Below are 19629 nucleotides of genomic sequence, written 5' to 3' on the forward strand. Positions count from 1 at the left end.
TATGTGTACTTTATTTGGATCTTGATCCATTCAAACAAACTCTAAATTTAAAAAATTATTAGACAATTGGAAATGTGAACATTGGATATTTGATGATATTAAAGAATTATTAAATTTTTATGTGTGATGATATTGTGGTAGCGGTTTTTCAAAAAGCTTATAGAGCTTCACACTGTCATATTTGCAGATGAAATGAAAAAGTACCTGGGATTTAATTCAATATAAGACAGGAAAAAGGGAATGGGGTGGGGGTTTAGGTGAAGACTAGTAGATAATTGTTGAAACTGGATGACACGTACCTGGGTTTATTATATTAATCTGTTTAGTTTTGCACGTGTTTGAAATTTTCCATAGTAAAATTATTTGTAAAAATAAACAACAGTAAACAGTAAAGAGTGTTATTATGAAATAAAACCTATGTAGTCCTTTTTATAATATAGCTAATTGTGTGGGAATTTTTTTTGATCCCTGAAAATTCCTCAGTTCCTATATACACTCAATCATCAACTTGTGTTGTTTCTAAGTCTTCATTGCCACTGCTTTCCGCCTAGTCCAAGCTAAATTTGGCCTGTGCGCAGTGCACTTCTACTTTAGCTTATGTCCAAAACTGTAGCCAAAGTGGTTTTTTTTAAATACAAATTTGATCTTACCCATCCTTTGCTTAAAATCCACTAACGGCTCTTTGTTGATCGCAGGATAAAGGCTAAAATCTTCAATATGCACTTTAAGGCCTTGCAGGATCTATTCCAACCCTGTGTACCTCAGCAGCTCCATCTTGAGATGCTCTTCCTTGTCTTTCTAGACTCCAGCTGCTTCTTGACCTTGCCATATTCATTTTCAACTCAGAGCATTCATACATGCTGTTCTCTCTGCCTGGAATGCCCCATGCCCCCTTACACATGCCCTCATCTTTCAGATCTCATCTTAAATCCTACTTTCTCAGGGTAGCTTTCCCATTATTCTCGGTCTAGGTGAGGTCAAATTTCTTACACCTTCATAACAACTTGTCACAACTGAAATTTAAAAATTGTTGAAGTTATTTGTTTAATGTTTGTCTTTCCTGCTAAAATATAATCTTAAAGAAAGAAGGAGCTAGGTCTTATTATTGTATCCCCAAAGCCTAGCATTTTGTCCTGCACCTAGTAAAAGGTCAATAAATCTTTATTAAACTATAAATGACTGACTTGATAAATGAACAAATAAATAAATTTAAATATAATACTGGTCAAATCATGAAAGAGAATTACCTAAACCATAATTACAATAGTACACAGTTAATCTTAAAGGTGTTAGTCATACTCCCAAATAAAAGATTTGCAAAGCTTCAATGTATACGTGAATAAACAAACAGAGGAGATAAGTGAGAATGACTTCATTACAAATCCAGGTTACAGCCCCCTGCTGATACTTCAAAAGTACTTAACAACAAAGGAACAGAGATATATCTTAATATATCATCCACCTTTCAAATGAGGCACATATATCTCCAAATAAAAGTTGTTCTGATACAAGCTCCAACTATGCTATTCAAACAGAAAACTCAGATTCTCTGAAAGATTACAAAGACCATATATCCTAAAATTTACATTTATATGCAATTATTTAAAACCAGCTACATATATAGACTGTACAGTCTCTTAGCTCTTATAAAATAGGTGGATTTAACTAATCTATTCAAGTAAAATCAAAGCTTAAACATTTTAAAGATTAGATCTTCGTAACTTTTTTAATTAATTAAAGAGAAAAAAACTACAAACTCCTGAACCAAAATTTTATTTTAAATTATTAGGCCCTTAGTGCATATCAAAATTTTCCATAACACATGACATGTAAAGATGTTAGCATATTGAACTATAATAGAGTATATTTTTATACAACTTTTAAATCATTAAAATGGTTATTTCTCCTGTGAATAAATGCACAGTTTGCTTAAATTAACTTTGTCATGGAATATCAAGTAAATTTAAAATTTTTATATTATTGTTTAATAACTTCCTAATAAGGTTTTGAGTTTCTGCTCGACTTACACATAATATTTTTTTCAATGTATTGAATACTGTAGTAGCTCTTCTTCTCATCTCTGGTGGAACATATTTAATATCTAAATATTCAGGTAATTTAGATCTAGAATTATACAGCATGTTAATAACAGTTTCAATGTCATCAATTTCACTACTGCTTCGTCCTACTGGTGACATCTGGGATTTATACATATTTTTTAATTTATGTTCTGCTGCTGCTGCCAGAGCAAGGCTTCGTTTTAGGTGATCTCTAGAGGCTTGAATGTCCTCCCTATATTCCGGCTTGAGGCTCTCAGCAAGAGGCACCTGTTGCACCTCTGAGTTAATATCTGAAATTTTTTTCAAAATGTCATCATTATTCAAATGTTTGTCAAATGTTAGCGCTTCAGGTTTGTCCATTTCATATTCACCTGAGAGCTGAGGAACATCCTCTGTTTCTGCGCCGGTATCCCAGTCAGTGCTCCTACCTGAAGAGGTGAGAAACGGTTTGCCTGAGGTGACATCTGGACTTGGAGATAATTGAGTAACATCTGGGAATGGCTTTGGTGCCTCCTTTTCTTTTAAAACTGGCTCTGGCTCTGGCTCTGGCTCTTCTTTTTCAATATAAGGTTCTTCTGCATGTAAAACAACAGAAACATTGTTTGGTTTAATCGACCAGAACGCTGTACTTTCGGTATCTTTTTTCTTCCCTATTCCCAGTGTGAAGCCGCTAGTAGGGAAAGTTGTAGGTTCTTCACTGATAGGATTGATTAAAACATCATTCTCAGTTGAAGCTCCTCCATGTGTAACTGTCTCCTCAACTTGTGATACCTTCGATCCTCTAGAATAAATATCATTTGGGGACTTTGATTTTCTCCCACGAATTGGCTCCCTAGTAGGAACACTGAGTATTAGGTTCTGTAAAACTTGTACATAATGATTCAAGTTCTGTTCTTCGTCAGGTGTCACAGTCATGCCTTAAGGGAAAAAAATAATTCAAACAATAAGTAACCTTTATTATTATATACAACATTGATGGAATCTACTGACCTAAATTTACTTCATATGCTATCACTTAAAAGTTGAGACAAAGAACCAAAAAATAAAGCACATTAGACACAATTAACTCTCAGTTAAGTGGACAAAATTATTTTTTCAGGTGCTTGTTAAAACAGATAAGCAAGATTTGTGCAAAAGCTGCATATTAACACAATTCTGTATGCCTTTTTGCTTTTACTCTCCCATATAACTTATGATTCAGTAGGCAACTTATTAAAACAAAATTCTTGATTATGTCCTCCAACACAGTGGTGTGCTAGAGGAGGTTCATACTGGCTCACCAGAGCCAATTACTAAATTTAGAGGAATATTGTGAGCCAGATGTTAAACATAGACATCATTAAAAATTATCTGAATTTTCAGTTAAATAAATTATATTCAAAACAAAGGTAATAAATATTCATCCTAATAAACTCATCACTTTCTTATTATTTCATTTACTATTATCTATGCTCTTGAGGTTATTTACTTCTGGTGTATCTGTACAATAGAAATGCTATGTTAGTGTGCTATTGTATATCTCTTTCTACCTCCCTGTTCAGTGATGTCAAGTGGACAGCTTGAAATCAACCATGGTGGGAGTATTTACACCATGTAAATGGACAAAATGCTATAAATCAGGGCTTACCCGTTTCTCCCAAAAGCCAGCTGTTAAACATTTACCAGTATACCACTGCCTTCAACCCAGCAAATCCTGTGGTTTTATTACAGCCTATGGGTCATATTCACCCAACTGTTTTTGTGGATAAAGTTTTATTGGAACCCAGTCTTGCCCATTTGTTTATGTATTGTCTATGGCTGCTTTTGCCTGTAACAACAGAGTTGAGTAGCTGCAACAGAAACCACACGGCCTACAAAGGTGAAAATACTCACTCTCTGGCCCTTTACCGAAAAAGTTTGCCGATTCCTGGTCTAGACCATAAACATTTCACTCCAACAACAAATGGTAGTTCTATTATACTGGTATTTTGCAGCATCTACATGGTGAAGCCTCTCATTTCCAATGTGGAAAATAGAAAAGATTACTGTACAAGACATTCTGAAATTCTGCTCAACTCCCCTACTCCTGAATTAGGAGTTTTTAATTTTAAGTGTGGCAATTTTGAATAACATATAATTTTGAATTGATTTTGCCATTATCATGGATACAAATTGATTTAATTCAACGAAGTAAGTCACTTTTTACTAAACTCTAATGCGTAACTCCTATCTGAACCCACCCTTGGCAGGCAGAATGAAATAAGAAACTTTCTTTTCAGGAGGCACTTTTATTCAGCTCTTTGGCAAGCACAAAATAGTAAAAAATGCTTTATATTTACATGTTTCTCCTCTCTTCCTTAACTGTTCTGTTGCACCTTAGAAAGACCAGATGGAAGTTTAATCAAAATTGAAAGCATATTTCTAAATTTTAAAAAATTCTTAGTAAGAACAGTTTATTGACACAATATGATAGTAGAAAGACACTAGACTTGTCTGGAGATCTAGATTCTAAAAGTAGATTCTGAATTTTATGTCATTCTTAGAAGAGCCTTGCATTCTCCAAGATCCATATAATGATGACCAGGGACAAAAGGAAGATACAGAACATAAGGTAGATTTTGATATTATCCTCATAATAATTTAAAAAAAAAAATCACTGACACCGTATCAGACATTTTGTCTGTGAACTTTGGATTTTTTAATGGACTAGAAGGATAACATATTAAACTCATGTGGGTAGTTGCCTCTGATGAGAGGGAATGGGACTAAGCCAATTAAAGGGGACTTTAGACTTACCTATAATGTTTTACTTCCTAAAAACACATACAAACACACGAACCCCCAATCACTTAATATACTAAACCATTAAAAGTCACATTTTAAAAAGGTAAATAACTTATTTATGTATTCTCATATAGATAAAATGCAGTGTCCTGAATCTAGAGTTTTACTGAAGGAAGATATTAAGTGAAATGAATATGTAGCCTACTGTAGTGAAAGAAATCTTTGATTCTGGTCCTGGCTCTTCCACTTTCTAGCATCATGACCTTAGATAATTACTTAATTTCTCTGAACATCTACTTAACTATAAAATTAAGAGACTATATCTGTCCTTTTATCTCTTAGAACCAAATAAATCAGGTATTTGAAAACACTTTAAAAGCTACAGAGCAGTACATAAGATAACCTTATTCTCTATAAAGGTAATTGCTTACATTTCTCATTTTAAAATATAAATTTAAAACCCTAAAAAGAACATTAAAATATGCTTTGGATCCTATTTAGCAAAAAACACTAGAAGCTTTCCCACTAAAGACAGGAACAAGATCAGGATACTAATATCTCCATTACTATTTAACACTATGTTGGAGGTATTAGTCAATGTAAATAAAGAAGAGAAAATAATTGGAAGTATGTGAATTGGGAAGAAAAAGATAAAACTATCTTTATATACAGATAATATAATTATATATCTAGACAATCCAAAAGAATCAATTGAAAAGCTACTACAGAGATTAATAGAATTTAGTAAACTAGCAAGTTATAAAATCAACATACAAAAATTAATGTACAAACATAAACTAGTTAGAAGATAAAATGAGAAAGCAGCAGCTATTTTGATAAAAAATGAAAGAAAATAGCTAATCATAAATTTAAGAAGACATGTCCAAAATCTATATGAGGAATTATACTAGGCTGAATACAGACGTCCAGAGACCAGGTCCGAATGCCTGGAACCTGTCAATGTTACCTTCTAAGAGAAAAGGATTTTCGCAAACGTGATTAAATTAAGGATCTTGAGGAAGGGGATTATCGGGGATTATCTGAGTAGGGTCTAAATCCAGTCACAAATGTTTTTATAACAGAGAAAAAGAGAGAGATTTGATACACACACAGAAGAGGAGGAGATAATATGGAGGAGGCAGAGATTAGAGTGAAGTGTCCACAAGACCAGGAATGCTGGCAGCCACCAGAAGCTGGAAGAGGCAAAGAAAATATTGACTCCTTGAGCTTCCAGAGAGAGCACAGCTCTGCTCTACACCTGGATTTTGGCTCAGGGAAACTGATTTTAGACTTCTGGCTTCTAGAACTGTGAGAGAATAAATTTCTGTTGGTTTGAGATACAAAGTTTATGGTAATTCGTTATAGTAGTCACAGAAAACTGACACAGTAATATAATAAATTCTTCTGAAAGACATAATGGAAACTTCAACAAATGGAAAGATATACCATGTTCTCAGACAAGAAGATTCAACATCATAAAGATGCTTAGATGTCAAATTCTCTGTTCATTTATATCTTTAACATGCTCCTAATAAAATATCATTAATTGTTTTCTGGAGTTAGAAAAATGGATTATAAAGTTCATTTTAAGAGAAAATGAGTAAGAATAGCCAGAAAAACAGAGGATAGCCCTACTAGATATTAAAAAATATTATAAAGCCTCTATTATAAAAATACTATAGCATTGCACATACATATACGGATGCGTGGAACAGAACAGAAAAGACAGAAATAGACCCAATTGCGTATGGAAAAATAGCCCAAGGTGAGGAAAGGTTTCATTTTATAAACTATTCCAGCTAATAAATGAAGAAGCCACTTAGACTATGATCATTTCACAATGATTATCAACATGAATGATTATTTATATCACAAAAAGATACACAACTAGACATTACATGCTTCCTGATGAAAGAACACAATACCACCTATGAAGCAGTCTTGCAAAAAACGTCTAACTTGAATCTAACAGGTTTCTCTAGATCTAACTAACAATATACAGAAAATACATGGGACAGCAAAGGAAGATATAAACGACACCATGGGGAAGTAATAGCAAAATCTAGACTGTGGGAAACTACAGGGCATATGCTCCAATTTCTTCAACATTACATTGCAAGGGGGAAAACAGAGATGAAGGAGGAACTATAGATTAAAAGAGAATTAACAAACATATCAACAAATTACATATATGAATCTTATTTGAACTCCACTTTAATCAAATAAACTGGAAAAGAGAAAGAGAATCAGGAAAGTTTGAACACCACCAGATATTTGATAATATTAAGGAATTACTATCTTTGTTAAATTGGTAACATTGTTATTGTTTAAGTACTTACATTTTAGTGCTTCATATTTGAAATATTTACTGATAAAATTATATAATGTCTGGAATTTGCCTCTAAATAATCCAAGCCTGAGAAGTTGGGAAAACAGACCAGGGAGGTGAGGGGGAAAATAATGTGGGTAGAGATATCGATGAAACAAGATTAGTTATGGCTTAATAATAGTTGGAGCTAGTTATAGATGTTTGGAGATATATTATACCATTCTTTCTACTTGTGTACATATTTAAATTTTTCCATAATAAAATGTTTTTTAAAATATGTTTTGGAAAAATTTCAATTCTGGGCAACTATTCATAAGCAAATCTAAAATCTATAATCAAGAGAGGCTTAGATGCTTTTAAAAAGACATTGCCATTAGATTATAGTCTGCTAAACATTAAATATTTAATCATTTAACTTGTCTCTTCACGAAGTAGTAAATAGGGTACCCAGGTTGCTATTAGGTGAATTATACTGTTAAAGGACAGGAAAAGGAGATACTGCTAGTTGATTCCTAAAAAAACAGCAGTACTCATTCTCTTTATACTGTTCCTTAGGCAACACTAAAGAACCCGTTCGTCGCTGCCTAACAACAGAGCACCCTACATTCTACCTTGCTTTTCCTCTCGTTTTCATTTACCCTTTGTTTCCACATTGTTATATTGTTAAATCTATTCTCTCCCCACACACTTCCCACCTCCTGTTTTTGTCCCCACTAAAACACCTACATATTTCGTGTTGACCTCCTCAGTTTTGTTAAGCAGGACAGCTCTTGCAAATCAATTTCATCTTTATAAAAATGTTTGCAGGCAAGCTAGTAAAAGATCGTCAAGCCTCAAATATCCCTATAAACGGCAGTGGCCACAGCGAAAACCTGCTTCTCCGCATTCTTCAGGAGATGCTAGAAAGATGAACAAAATTCAAATTCTTACAAAGATCGGATTACTCTGCTAGAAATTGGGTTACTATACTTTGGATATTTGTAGTCTACACTGTTGTACTTTATCACTTCCCTTCTATTTTCACCAGGTAGTAATCCAACCAAACATAGCAATATCTTAGGATGTGGCTAACATAAGAATCTCTTCCACCTTGGGAAACCATAATGCCGCTTTCCAGTTCACCTCTGGTAAGCAGGATGGCCACCTGCTAAGCAGGCTTGAGGTTTAGCAGGAATCACCCATACGGAGGTTAGAGCCGAGTTTGAGGCTGTCTGCATTTCTCTTCTTAAAATAATACAGGGAGAATCAGTCACATGATAGAAATAATATGAAAGTAAACAAAACGGTAAAACAACTGTAGGAACAAAAGTGGAATGAAATCTGAAGAGGAAATTGGAAAATAGTGATTGAGAAAACCATAACAGCTCTGACTGATTGAGTGATTACTATGTGCCAGGCACTATACTAAGGGCTTTGAATGTAAGGACTGTTTTTAAAAAGAGGAAAAGGAGGATACTTAGAAAGGGTAAGTAATTTGCTTAAGACTATATTCAACTTGTAAGTGGTAAGAATGAGATTTGAACATAGGCTACCTTACTTCAAAGCAGGTGCACATAACTACTACACAATGTATAAAAAGATGACACAAGGATGCTGCAAAACAGGAGGAGTATGATGATAAAATTGTCCTGGAGGAATATAACTCTATTTTAAAATACATATGAATATTAAAATACAATAAGTAAATAAATAAGTAAAATATACAAAATTTTGCTCTACCGTCAACTGGACCAAAATGCATCTCTTTCATATATTAAGATGTATTTGCCAATATTAAAAATAACTGATCCAAATTTAATACATTTTATTACTACAAAGTATGGGTAGGAGCTGACAGTCAATAACTTACAAAACAATAAATTCACTTCACACAGAGGTAAAAGGCAAGTTAATTAGTTTTGAGTTTATGCTGAGGAAAATAATAAAACGATTTAAAATGAGCAATGAAATATAAAACTTCAATCAACAAACAATACATTCAAAACACATATTTCCTTCTCATAGAACGGTCAATTAAAGAAGGAAGAAGAGGATAAAAGGAATAACATAAAAGCCACTTAGCACGAAAACTTGCTAAAATTCATTGTTCATAAAAGAAATGCAAGTTAAAAACAATTTTTATTTTGCCAGTCAAGTAGGCAACTTTTCTTTTAATAATAAAACCTAGGATTGTCATGCGTATATGTTACTTCCTTAGTAAAAGAAGTAAATTCCTTATACAGCCCTTATGGTCCCCAGATCCTTCACTAGTCTCTCTCGAGCATGCTGATCTTAGGATAATTTTAACTATACATATTTGTTTAATGTTTGTTAACTGTACATATTGTGAGCTCTTTGAGAGCTGCGACCACATCTCTTTTGTTCTCTATACACTCTGTTCTAACCAGTGCCTGGAGCCATAGCAGATAGTCAAAAAGTATTTGTTAAATGAATAAGCAAATAAATGAGCCAAGCGCTGGCAAGTGTGTAAATTAATAGTACCTCCAGTAACTTATCTTCAGGAACTAATCACAGGTTAAAAAGTTTCCAGGGGCCGGCCCCATGGCTGAGTGGCTAAGTTCGCGTGCTCTGCTTCGGTGGCCCAGGGTTTTCTAATCCTGGGCACAAACATGGCACTGCTCATCAAGCCATGCTGAGGCAGCATCCCACATGCCACAACTAGAAGGACCCACAACTAAAAATACACAACTATGTACCGGGGGGCTTTGGGAGAAAAAGGAAAAAAAAAAATTTCCGTAGAAGAATGTTTTAGAGGAAAACTAAACTTCACGTGACGTTTAAAATAAATCTGCTGATCTAAAGACTATTTTTGTTTGTTTTGTTTTATTTTGGGGTTCTTTTTGGCTAATAGTCCAATAATTATTAGGGACAAAATCTGGGCAATAAAAAATTCTTTTATTTTAAGCAAAATAGGCAGTTTTTTTAGAATAATAAAAGATACAGCTTTAACCATATTTTTCTCAATTTCTAAATTTGAAGTTTATCTAAAACATCATCACAAACATAGTAGTTAAACAGCTCCAATTTTCAGAAAGCCCCTGCACTTCTAACTGGCCCTTACTAAATGGCCTAATATAAGTTTAGATCACACAAATTTAACTAAATTTAAGTTCCATTAATTTTCTTTTATTGGATTTTATCAATCTCTAAAGTAATATTGCACTAACATAATTTTAAGTGAATTACAATCTTAAGCAATGTGAAAATAGCTTCCTGGTTTATCTAGCACATATCTTAAAGTATACAATTAAGTAGTTTTTAGTATGGTCACAGCTGTGCAATCATCACCACAAGCTATGTTTAAAACCATTTCATCACCCCCAAAAGAAACCCATTTCCCATAGCCCCTACCCCTCAGCCCTAGGCAAGCACTAGTCTACTTTCTGTCTCTATGGATTTGCCTATTCTAGACGTTTCACATAAATGAAATCATACAATGTGTTCTTTTGTGAGTGGCTTCTTTCACTTAGCATAATGTTTTCAAGGTTCATCCACGCTGTAACATGTATCAATATTTCATTCCTATTATGGTCAAATAATATTCCATTGTACGGATATACCACATTTTGTTTATGCATTCATCAGTTGATGGACATCTGGCTTGTTTCCACCTTTTAGTGATTATGAGTAATGCCACTATGAACATTCATGTACAAGTTTTTGTGTGGATGTATGTTTTCATTTCTGTTCAGGATTTGCCTAGGAGTGGAATTGTTAGGTCATATGGTAATAGTATGCTTAACCCTTTGAGGAACTGCCAAAGCAGCTGCATTCCCACCAGCAGTATATGAGGGTCCAATTTCTCCATCATCCCAATACTTATTATTGTCTGTCCTTTTTTTTGCTTTTTGCTGAGTAAGATTCACCTGAGCTAACATCAGTTGCCAATCTTCCTCTTTTTTGTATGTGAGCTGCCGCCACAGCATGGCCACTGATAGACAAGTGGTGTAGATCTGCACCTGGGAACCACACCCGGGTCCTTATAATTTTACAATATTGTGTAGGTTTTATAATAACCAGTTTTTAAGACATCAAGTATTTGGTTTGTAACACATTTCCAGTGAAATCCTTAATTATGGACCTATAAACTAAAACAATTTAAATTAATAATGTGTATTTATCTAAAGACTTTTAAAAGCAAAAACTTGTGGTTCAGCACCAAACAGCTTGTAAAATAAAAAAATGTTGCTAGTAAAGTAATGTATACTGGTTAATTGCCTATAAAATGAAATTTAAAGCAGAATTTTACACAAGGTCTCAAAATATTTAATTTATTTACATTCTCTCTTACTAAATTATTTAGGGTGAATTTTGAATCACTACTCGGATAAAATTCTACGTAAATAATTTAGATAGATGTCTAATAGTGAATAAAGACTTCTCTCTCCTTTCCAATAACTAGTACTTTATACACAAACTGGAAAATAATATAGACAAAAGCTAATTCCAATATATGTTGACCAAAATTAAGAATAAAAACAGGTCATTACGTAATTCCCATGTATGCTCTACCTAAGTATTGTAAAAAGTTTGCTTGTAAAACACTGTCTCTTCCATAAGCCCCAAATAACTTGTTTTAAAACAATATTATCTGGACTTCCACTGCCAAAAAGATAGAGAACATGTACTTTTTCCCTAGTCTTCCTACTAAGCAGTTAAAAACCCTGAACATTATATATAACACAAGTATGGGAAGACTCTAAAAGGTGGAGAGAAGAAGGAAGGCCAACTATGGGCTTCAGGGCCTGAGGAATGACACTGCAGTGAGTTCCCTGGATTTTCTTTTTGCCACATATACCCCAGACTGGGGGCTGGAGAAGCTGGCAACCCAGAAACACCAATGGACACAGACAAAAAAAGCTCCAAGGAAAGACTGCTCTCTTCATAGCCAAAGGACTAGGAAAGGGGTAGCCTAGCAAAACAGAAAAATTTTAGTCAATAACTGCTCTATTCCAGCCAACACCACAGAACACACTGCAGCACTACCCTTACCAGAAAAAGCTGAGTGCAGAACCAAGACTTCCACCCTCATAAGGCTTCAGTGAGGTGCCCAACCCCTCCGCCCTTATCCCACAGACGTGCTTGTCTTCCAGCAGAGAAGACTGAATGAGGAGTGGACTTTCATCTCCACCCTGTGGTAATAAGACAACATTACTCTTCCACCGCTGAAGCAGTGTCAGAGGCCTATTTAAATCTGTAATAGAAGATTTAAATAAGATCCAGACTTACAACATCATACCCTAAATGCCCAGGTTTTAATCAAAAGCCACTGGTCAAAACAAGAACTAGGAAAATCTCAATTTAAATAAGAAAAATACAGTCAACAGATGCTAACCCTGAGATGATATAGATGTTAGAATTATCTGAGAGAGATTTAAAAGTAGCCATCATGAAAATGCTTCAACAAGCAACAATGGGTATGCTTGAAATAAATGAAAAATAGAAAGTCTCAGCAAAGAAATAGAATATCTAAAGAAGAACTGAATTGAAATTTTAGAACTGAAAAACACTAACTGAAATGAAAAAACTCACTGGTTGGTTCAACAGCAGAATGGAGGGGACAGAGAAAAGAATCAGTGAACTAGAAGACAGAACAATAGCAATCACCAACCTGAACAAGAGAAAGAAAATGGACTGGCAAAAACAATGAACGGAGCTTCAAGGACTTGTGAGAATATAACACATAAACTCTAACATTCATGTCATCTGAGTCTTAGAAGGAAAAAAGAAAGAGGATGAGTCTGAAAAAGTATTCAAAGACATAACAATGGCTGAAAATTTCCTAAATTTGGTGAAAGACATAACTTAGAAGCTGAGTGAATCTCAAGAGAATAAACCCAAAGATACCAATGCCAAGATATATCGTGACCAAACTTCAGAAAACTGAAGACAAAGAAAAAAATCTTGAAAGAAACGAGAGAAACAACATCTTATCTATAGTGGAAAAACAATCTGAATTCTCATGAGAAACCATGAGGTCCGAAGGAAATGGCATAATATTTTTCAAGTGTGGGGGAAAAAAAGAGTGTCAACTCAGAATTCTCTATCAAGAGAAAATATCCTTCAGGAATGAAAGGATAATCAAGACCTCGCAGATGAAGAAAAATTAAGAGAAGTTGTTGCTAGTAGACCTACCCTAAAAGAACGGATAAATGAAATTCATTAAACAGAAAGGAAACGATAAAAGAAGGAATCCTGGAACACTGGGGAGGAAGAAAGAATAATGGAAAGAGCAAAAATAAGAGTAAATGAAACAGACCTTCCTTCTCCTCTTGAGGTTTCCAAATTATGTTTAACAGTTGAAGCAAAAATTATAATACTGTCTGATGTCGTTCTCAATGTATATAAAGGAAATATTTAAGATAATTATATTATGAATGGGAGAGGGTAAAAGGACATAAAGGGAGGCAAGCTTTCTACATTTCACTCAAACTGGTAAAATGTTGCTATCACTAGACTGTGGTAAGTTATGAATACATAATGTAATACCTAGGTTATACAAAGAGATTCACTCAAAAAGTCTGTGTCAAGATGTAATTCTAAAAAAACCCTCTCTGTCTCAATATAAGATGGGTGCGATCTGATCAGGTGCTTAAAATACAATTTATATTTTAAAAAACTAAGGCTTTGAAAACCAATAATATTGTTAATTTAAACATGCGGTTTGGTATAAGAATAAATACTTGGTAAGTTAAAGACAGTAGCAAGATGTTCCACATAAACCTGAGAGCCCAGTAAAGAGGGAAGGATAAATTTTAAGACTGTCACATAAAAACAAAAAGTTAAAGGTCGATGGAATATATCTGGTCTTTGTGCTTTAACAACTTATACGTTTTTACTTTCCCCTTGGCCTGTAAACTTATGGAAACTGGTGATTGCACATAAAATTTAACCAAGAATCATGGATGCTCATTTTTCAAAAGATTCTAATACAACTAGGATTTTTATTACCACAAGAGTGAAAAACAGAATGCCTGTAATCAATACAGAACTCATGTATATAAAGCTTAACATACACCCAAGTATTTAATCATTTATAGGTGGACCAGACTCTGGCTCAATGTCCTTAACTTTGGAGAACAAATTGTACTTTCCATCTATGTCATGAAGTAGGCTCAGAAAGAACAGGCTTCCCTTACTCTACAGAAGTTAAGTGATGCAAGCAAAAATTGATACCTGAAAGCTGCCATCATGTAAGAACTGCCAGCTAAAGCACCAACACCTTCAAATCAAAATGAACTTAAAAAATGAGCTGAAGTACTTTCAATTCAAATCAAAGTTGTGACAAGTGTGCTTCATTAGCGGGGTGTGCTCAAAGAATGGTCACAAAAGGAAACATTGTATCTTGTTATTCATCCAGCAGTTTCCCTATAATTTGTTAATTCAAATTTTAATTTTTGAAAACAGGTAAAACAAACAAGTAATTATGTTCATATTAATTAAATGTTCCAGTTAAAGAAATGTAACTTTAGGGTTAGGGGATGGGGGAAACAGGGAGAGAAGCTGGTAAAAGGGTACAAACTTTGTGTTTTTTTCCTAAAGATTTTCTTTTTTCTTTTTCTTCCCAAAGCCCCCTGGCACACAGTTCTATATTTTAGTTGCGGGTCCTTCTAGTTGTGGCATGTGGGATGCCATCTCAGCATGGCCTGACGAGCAGTGCCATGTCCTGGCCCAGGATTCGAACTGGCGAAACCCTGGGCCACAGAAGCAGAGCGCATGAACTTAACCACTTGGCCATGGGACCAGCCCAAAACTTTCAGTTTTAAGATGAATAAGGCCTGAGGATCTAATGCAATGGTGACTATAGTTGGTGATACACACAAAAAGGTAAATATGTGAGGTGATATGCATTAATTAACTCAATGGTGGGAATCTGTTCATAATGTATACATATATTAAATCATCACACTGTACATTTTATATATATTAGAATTTTATTTGTCAATAATATGTCAATAAAGTTGAAAAAAAAGAAATTTAACTTTATGGCTTTGCACTTCTTAGTATTTATGTTCTTGAGCAGTGATTCCCCACACTGAATATGAGCTTGCCCTATGTGATTGCCTTGGTCTATGGCACATTAGCAAGTCTGACACAGCATAGGCTTGATAAGAGCTTGCATACTGGGAGTTTGTACAGCTCTCGCTGGGAAGCAAGCTGCCACGGTATAGACACTTGAGCTAGACTACCGAAAAACGAGAAGTCATGTAGAGAAAGAACCTGGAAGATGAGAGTCCATGTTGGATGTTCTCACCCAAGTTGAGCTTCCAGTTAAATACGGCTGTATGAGTGACCCTTCAGCTCCACCATATGAAGGAGAAGAACTGCCCAGCTGAGGCTAGTCAACCCATAGAATCATGAGAAATAATAAATTTCGGGGGTGGCTTTTTATGGTGCAACAGATAACCAAAACAGCTTCATAAAATTCTATTTTCAAAAAGGAATACAAATTTAGTTTGGGTGAAGAGTTAAAAATCAAGAAGTTATCGTACGAGTAATGTTCAAATTTAACTGGAACAAAAATAACCTCATGACTTTGATATATATCTCTTCTAGTTCTGTTCAGTAAAATGATCCAAATAACAATATCACCCCAGCACATAAGTCTGATAGGTATCCCAGTTACTTTAGTCTCTAATACCATGTTCTACTATGTCTCCTTGTAAAAAGACAGTGGAGTCCATTCAGAGCAGGGAAGACACAAAGAGGTCTTGGGACAACCAGTTAATTCAGAAAACAAGAAGCCTTTAAAAACACGGGATCCTATAAAGAAGATATGGTGTGTATATATATATATATATATATATATACACAATGGAATACTACTCAGCCATAAAAAAGGATAAAATCATCCCATTCACAACAACATGGAGGGACCTTGAGGGTACTATTTAAGTGAAATAAGCCACATAGAGAAAGACGAACTCTGTATGACTCCCCTCATAGGTGGAAGTTAACCTATAGACAAAGAGAACTGATTGGTGGTTACCAGGGGAAAGGCGGGGTTGGGGGAGGGCACAAAGGGTGAAGTGGACCACCTACAACATGACTAACAATAATGTACAACTGAAATTTCACAAGGTTGTAAACTATCATAATCTTAATAAAAAGCTTAAAAAAAAAAAAAGGAAAAAAAACCCCAAACAAACATGAGATCCTATCAAAAGAATATAGAAGGCAGCTCAACAAAGAGAAAGATAGGACTTTCTTTCCCCCATAAAACATTAATGGACAGGCTAATAAAACTACTCCTCCTCCCCCAAAGGCCATCCTCTGGACATTCACATATTAGATGACATGCTCCTCATCCTCTGAAAGATTAATGAAGTGTGTCATGATATTCCATTCACAGGTTTGAGAGACCCTCCCAAGCGCCAATAGCCTTGGGCCTTGAAATAGTGTAAAGTGAGCTTGCGGCACCAGAACTTTACCTTTTGAATGTACTTGAAATAAAAGGAATCTGCTTTTCCTTTGAATTTATTTGCCAATAGATTTGAACAATTATTGCTGTTTGCTGCCTTACTACTTCCCTTGCCTTCTGTGGTCCATTAGGACAAAGGCCTTCCTAAGGACAAAGATGCCAAAGACTTAGATATTTAACCTTCTATTAACACCACTCTAGAGAAGCAAGTTAAGAGGTTTTGTTATTCTAGCTTAAAATAATCCTGTATCATTAACCCTGCTGTTGCTGATCTATCCAAAGAGATGACTAGGAAAAACAATTTATTCATGAAATATTTTTTTAAAAGCCCAAAAACTAATACCTCACATTCTTGCATTTGTAGCTTCAGGCCCATGAATATTTAGTGACTTAAAATTATAAAAGTCAAATTATATAATTTATTTTAATAGTATTTAAACATATAACTATTATGTTAATGTTACTTTAGAAATTATACATTTTTTTAAAAGCAAAAAGAAGTCTCATTAAGAAGAAAAGCAAGTCGTACAGTGCAAATACATTAAAGAGGCGTGATTTTAAAAGTTTGAAAATATTTAAAACTAAAACTATGGAAAAACCAGATATAAGGAAATTAAATGAATATACATAAATTTAAGTATATAGTAAAAAGGTGTTTATCCAGCACCATCAGGATGCATGTGTATGTAGAGGAGTATAGATTAAACTGGCACCAGCTAAACTTGGGTAGGGCCTATTTGAAAGGTAGAGGCAGTTACAAGAAGTGCTGAGGTTTTTAACAAATGTAATGACTTAATACAATACCCACGATGTTTATATAAGATAACCTCAAAACTGTCTTAGTATTCTAGAAAAAAATTGTCAAAGCTGCACTTTCCTTATGAAAACCTATGTGTCTTTTCTTCAGCATGAGAGAGCATTTTTTACATGACCCTCTCTCCAACAATTGTTGGAACAGCAGCCATATCAAATAAAGAATACATAACTGATTTAAATCAAACACAATAAGCCTGGTTTCTTTTGGTATACTTATTTCAAAATAAATAAGTAAATGAACAAAATTAAAATTACTTAAACAAAAAGAATGAAAGAGACAGAGAAATCAGCCATGTTAACATCGCTCTACATATCTCTTAATCCATTTCTGTGGAAAAGAGGTAAATTACATTTTCCAAGATATCTTCTATGACCCATGACCTGCATATATTTTCCTTATGTCTTATATCATCTATGTATCTTCAACACAAAATCATTCCTTTTTCTGACAGGTATCTTTTCATTTCGTACAAGCCTTAAGAAAGCTTAGGGAAGACGGTACAAAGAAAACGAGCAGGCTATGAAATTATGGAATTAGGCAGGAGACTGCACTGAGTTAACTGAGTATCCAGCAACTCTCTAGCAGTCTCAGAGTGTACTGTGTGACAGTATTACTGTCATGTCAACTGAAGCCTCCATGTTAGTCACTTGTGACCTACTGATCCACAACTACCAAAATGCAGGAACTGGTGTTGGTTAATAGTGACCATCAGACATGAAGAGAAGATATCATCTTCAGTACGTTCTGTTCCTTTGCAGCAAAGGAGAAAAATTTTACAAAGATTTTTGTTTAAAATAGCTAACAATCATAAGTGCTAATATTTAAAGGGCTAACTTTAGTTATCTAGGACACTTTATCCAGAACTTTTCCCACTACTATTCACGATTTAGGTTGTGTTGTATTTTCATTTTTAACCAAGACCTTTTAACAATTCTGAAATATAGCTCCACATAACTAGCGTGCACTCTAGTACTTTTTTCACACCTGTTAAATTTTATTTATTTATTTGGTTAAACCAAACCCCAACATTACTAAATGCTACAGTGAACTACAGTTAGACTAGATGGACAAGCCTCGCAGTCATATCTGGAGTATCAGATTATCAGACATTTAACTACTTAAATACTTCAAGGTGTCCACATGATGTTAATATAGCAGTCAGCCCCCCCAATTGGAACTTACTAGTTTTCATCTATTGGGGAGGCACAAGTGGTGAGTTCTAACTCTGCATAACTAAGGGTTCGACTCTGTGCACCAGAGGATGCTCTGGGGGAGCGTCAGGGGTCAGTGAGCGCCCTAGACAGCTGCCCACAATCCACACGCTCTCCCTGTCTTACCACAGGGGCAAAGTTTCTGTAAAGGGCCAGAGAGGAAATATTTTAGGCTTTGCAGGCCACACAGCCTCTGTGGCAGCTACTCAACTCTGCTGTTATAACGCGGGAAAACAACCCTGGACAATACATACAGGAAAGAGCAGGGCTGTGACCCTGCAAAACATTATTTACGATCAATGAAATTAGAATTTCAGACTTTCCCACCTATCACGAAAGATACTTCACATTCACATCTACAAAGGTAGAAACCACTTCTAGCCAGCCAGCCGTACAAAAGCAGGCCGCCGTGGCGCTGGCCGCAGTCTGCGGACCCCGCTCCATCACGCACGGTCCAGGCGGACGAGGTCAACCCCGAGGACCATCGGCCCCGGCCCGGGATGAGGAGGTCACGCCGCGAGCCCACCGCGCCCAGCGCTGCGCATCCGGGTCCTGTCGGGGACCCAGTGCCCGGATAAGCGCCCAGCGGCGGGAAGCGCCGGGCGGAAGAGGTCGCAGGAGGCAGGAGAGGGACACGCCTCCGCTGCGGAGGCCAGCCCCTGGACAGCGGAGTCTGAGAGATTAGGACCAGGGAAAAGGAAGAGCTGGGTCTCGGGCGGGCCCCGGAAGCCAGGAGGTTCCCCCAGGAGAGCCCCGGCGTCGCCGCCTCCTCAGGCCGGTCACTCACTCGGATACGCCGGCACGGACGAAGGCCATAGCAACAGCCCAACTAGAAGGACTAAGGACTTCATAGGCATCGTCCGTAGCACTCCGCCATGCGACGGGAACGTCCTGGGGCCACCAGGCCAGGTACCTCAGGGCCGCAAGGGGAGGGCGTCAGCGACCGACCGTCCTACCTCAGGGCCTTGGGAGCCCTGCAACGGTTGTCCCCAGCGCGCAAGCGCAGCGCGGGGGCGGGGGCGGGGGGG

General features: G+C 36.0%; 1 protein-coding gene and 1 long non-coding RNA gene across 2 annotated transcripts in view; one reads left to right on the top strand and one right to left on the bottom strand.

The window, feature by feature from the left end:
* LOC124233111 (sperm equatorial segment protein 1-like) lies at positions 1 to 19526 on the bottom strand. Its single transcript, XM_046650227.1, has 2 exons — positions 19389 to 19526; positions 1 to 2977 (listed from the first exon to the last, which is right to left on the bottom strand). Exons 1-2 carry the CDS (start codon positions 19456 to 19458, stop codon positions 1944 to 1946), a joined length of 1104 nt encoding a protein of 367 aa, XP_046506183.1. The 5' UTR covers positions 19459 to 19526; the 3' UTR covers positions 1 to 1943.
* LOC124233112 (uncharacterized) overlaps positions 19374 to 19629 on the top strand; it is a 19155-nt gene continuing 18899 nt past the window's right edge. Inside the window, exon 1 of the long non-coding RNA XR_006886976.1 lies at positions 19374 to 19510. This is a non-coding gene — a long non-coding RNA (uncharacterized LOC124233112). The remainder of the gene's footprint in view (positions 19511 to 19629) is intronic.

The sequence above is a fragment of the Equus quagga genome, unplaced genomic scaffold, assembly GCF_021613505.1.
Source record: "Equus quagga isolate Etosha38 unplaced genomic scaffold, UCLA_HA_Equagga_1.0 153_RagTag, whole genome shotgun sequence".
Classification (NCBI taxonomy): domain Eukaryota; kingdom Metazoa; phylum Chordata; class Mammalia; order Perissodactyla; family Equidae; genus Equus; species Equus quagga.

What these genes read in the sequence shown, in the direction of transcription:
- LOC124233111 (XM_046650227.1), bottom strand. Translation starts at nt 19,458, where the DNA reads ATGCCTATGAAGTCCTTAGTCCTTCTAGTTGGGCTGTTGCTATGGCCT. An exon ending in GTCCGTGCCGGCGTATCCGA is followed by an intron (nt 2,978 to 19,388) that starts GTGAGTGACCGG and finishes TTTTCCCTTAAG; the next exon opens with GCATGACTGTGACACCTGAC.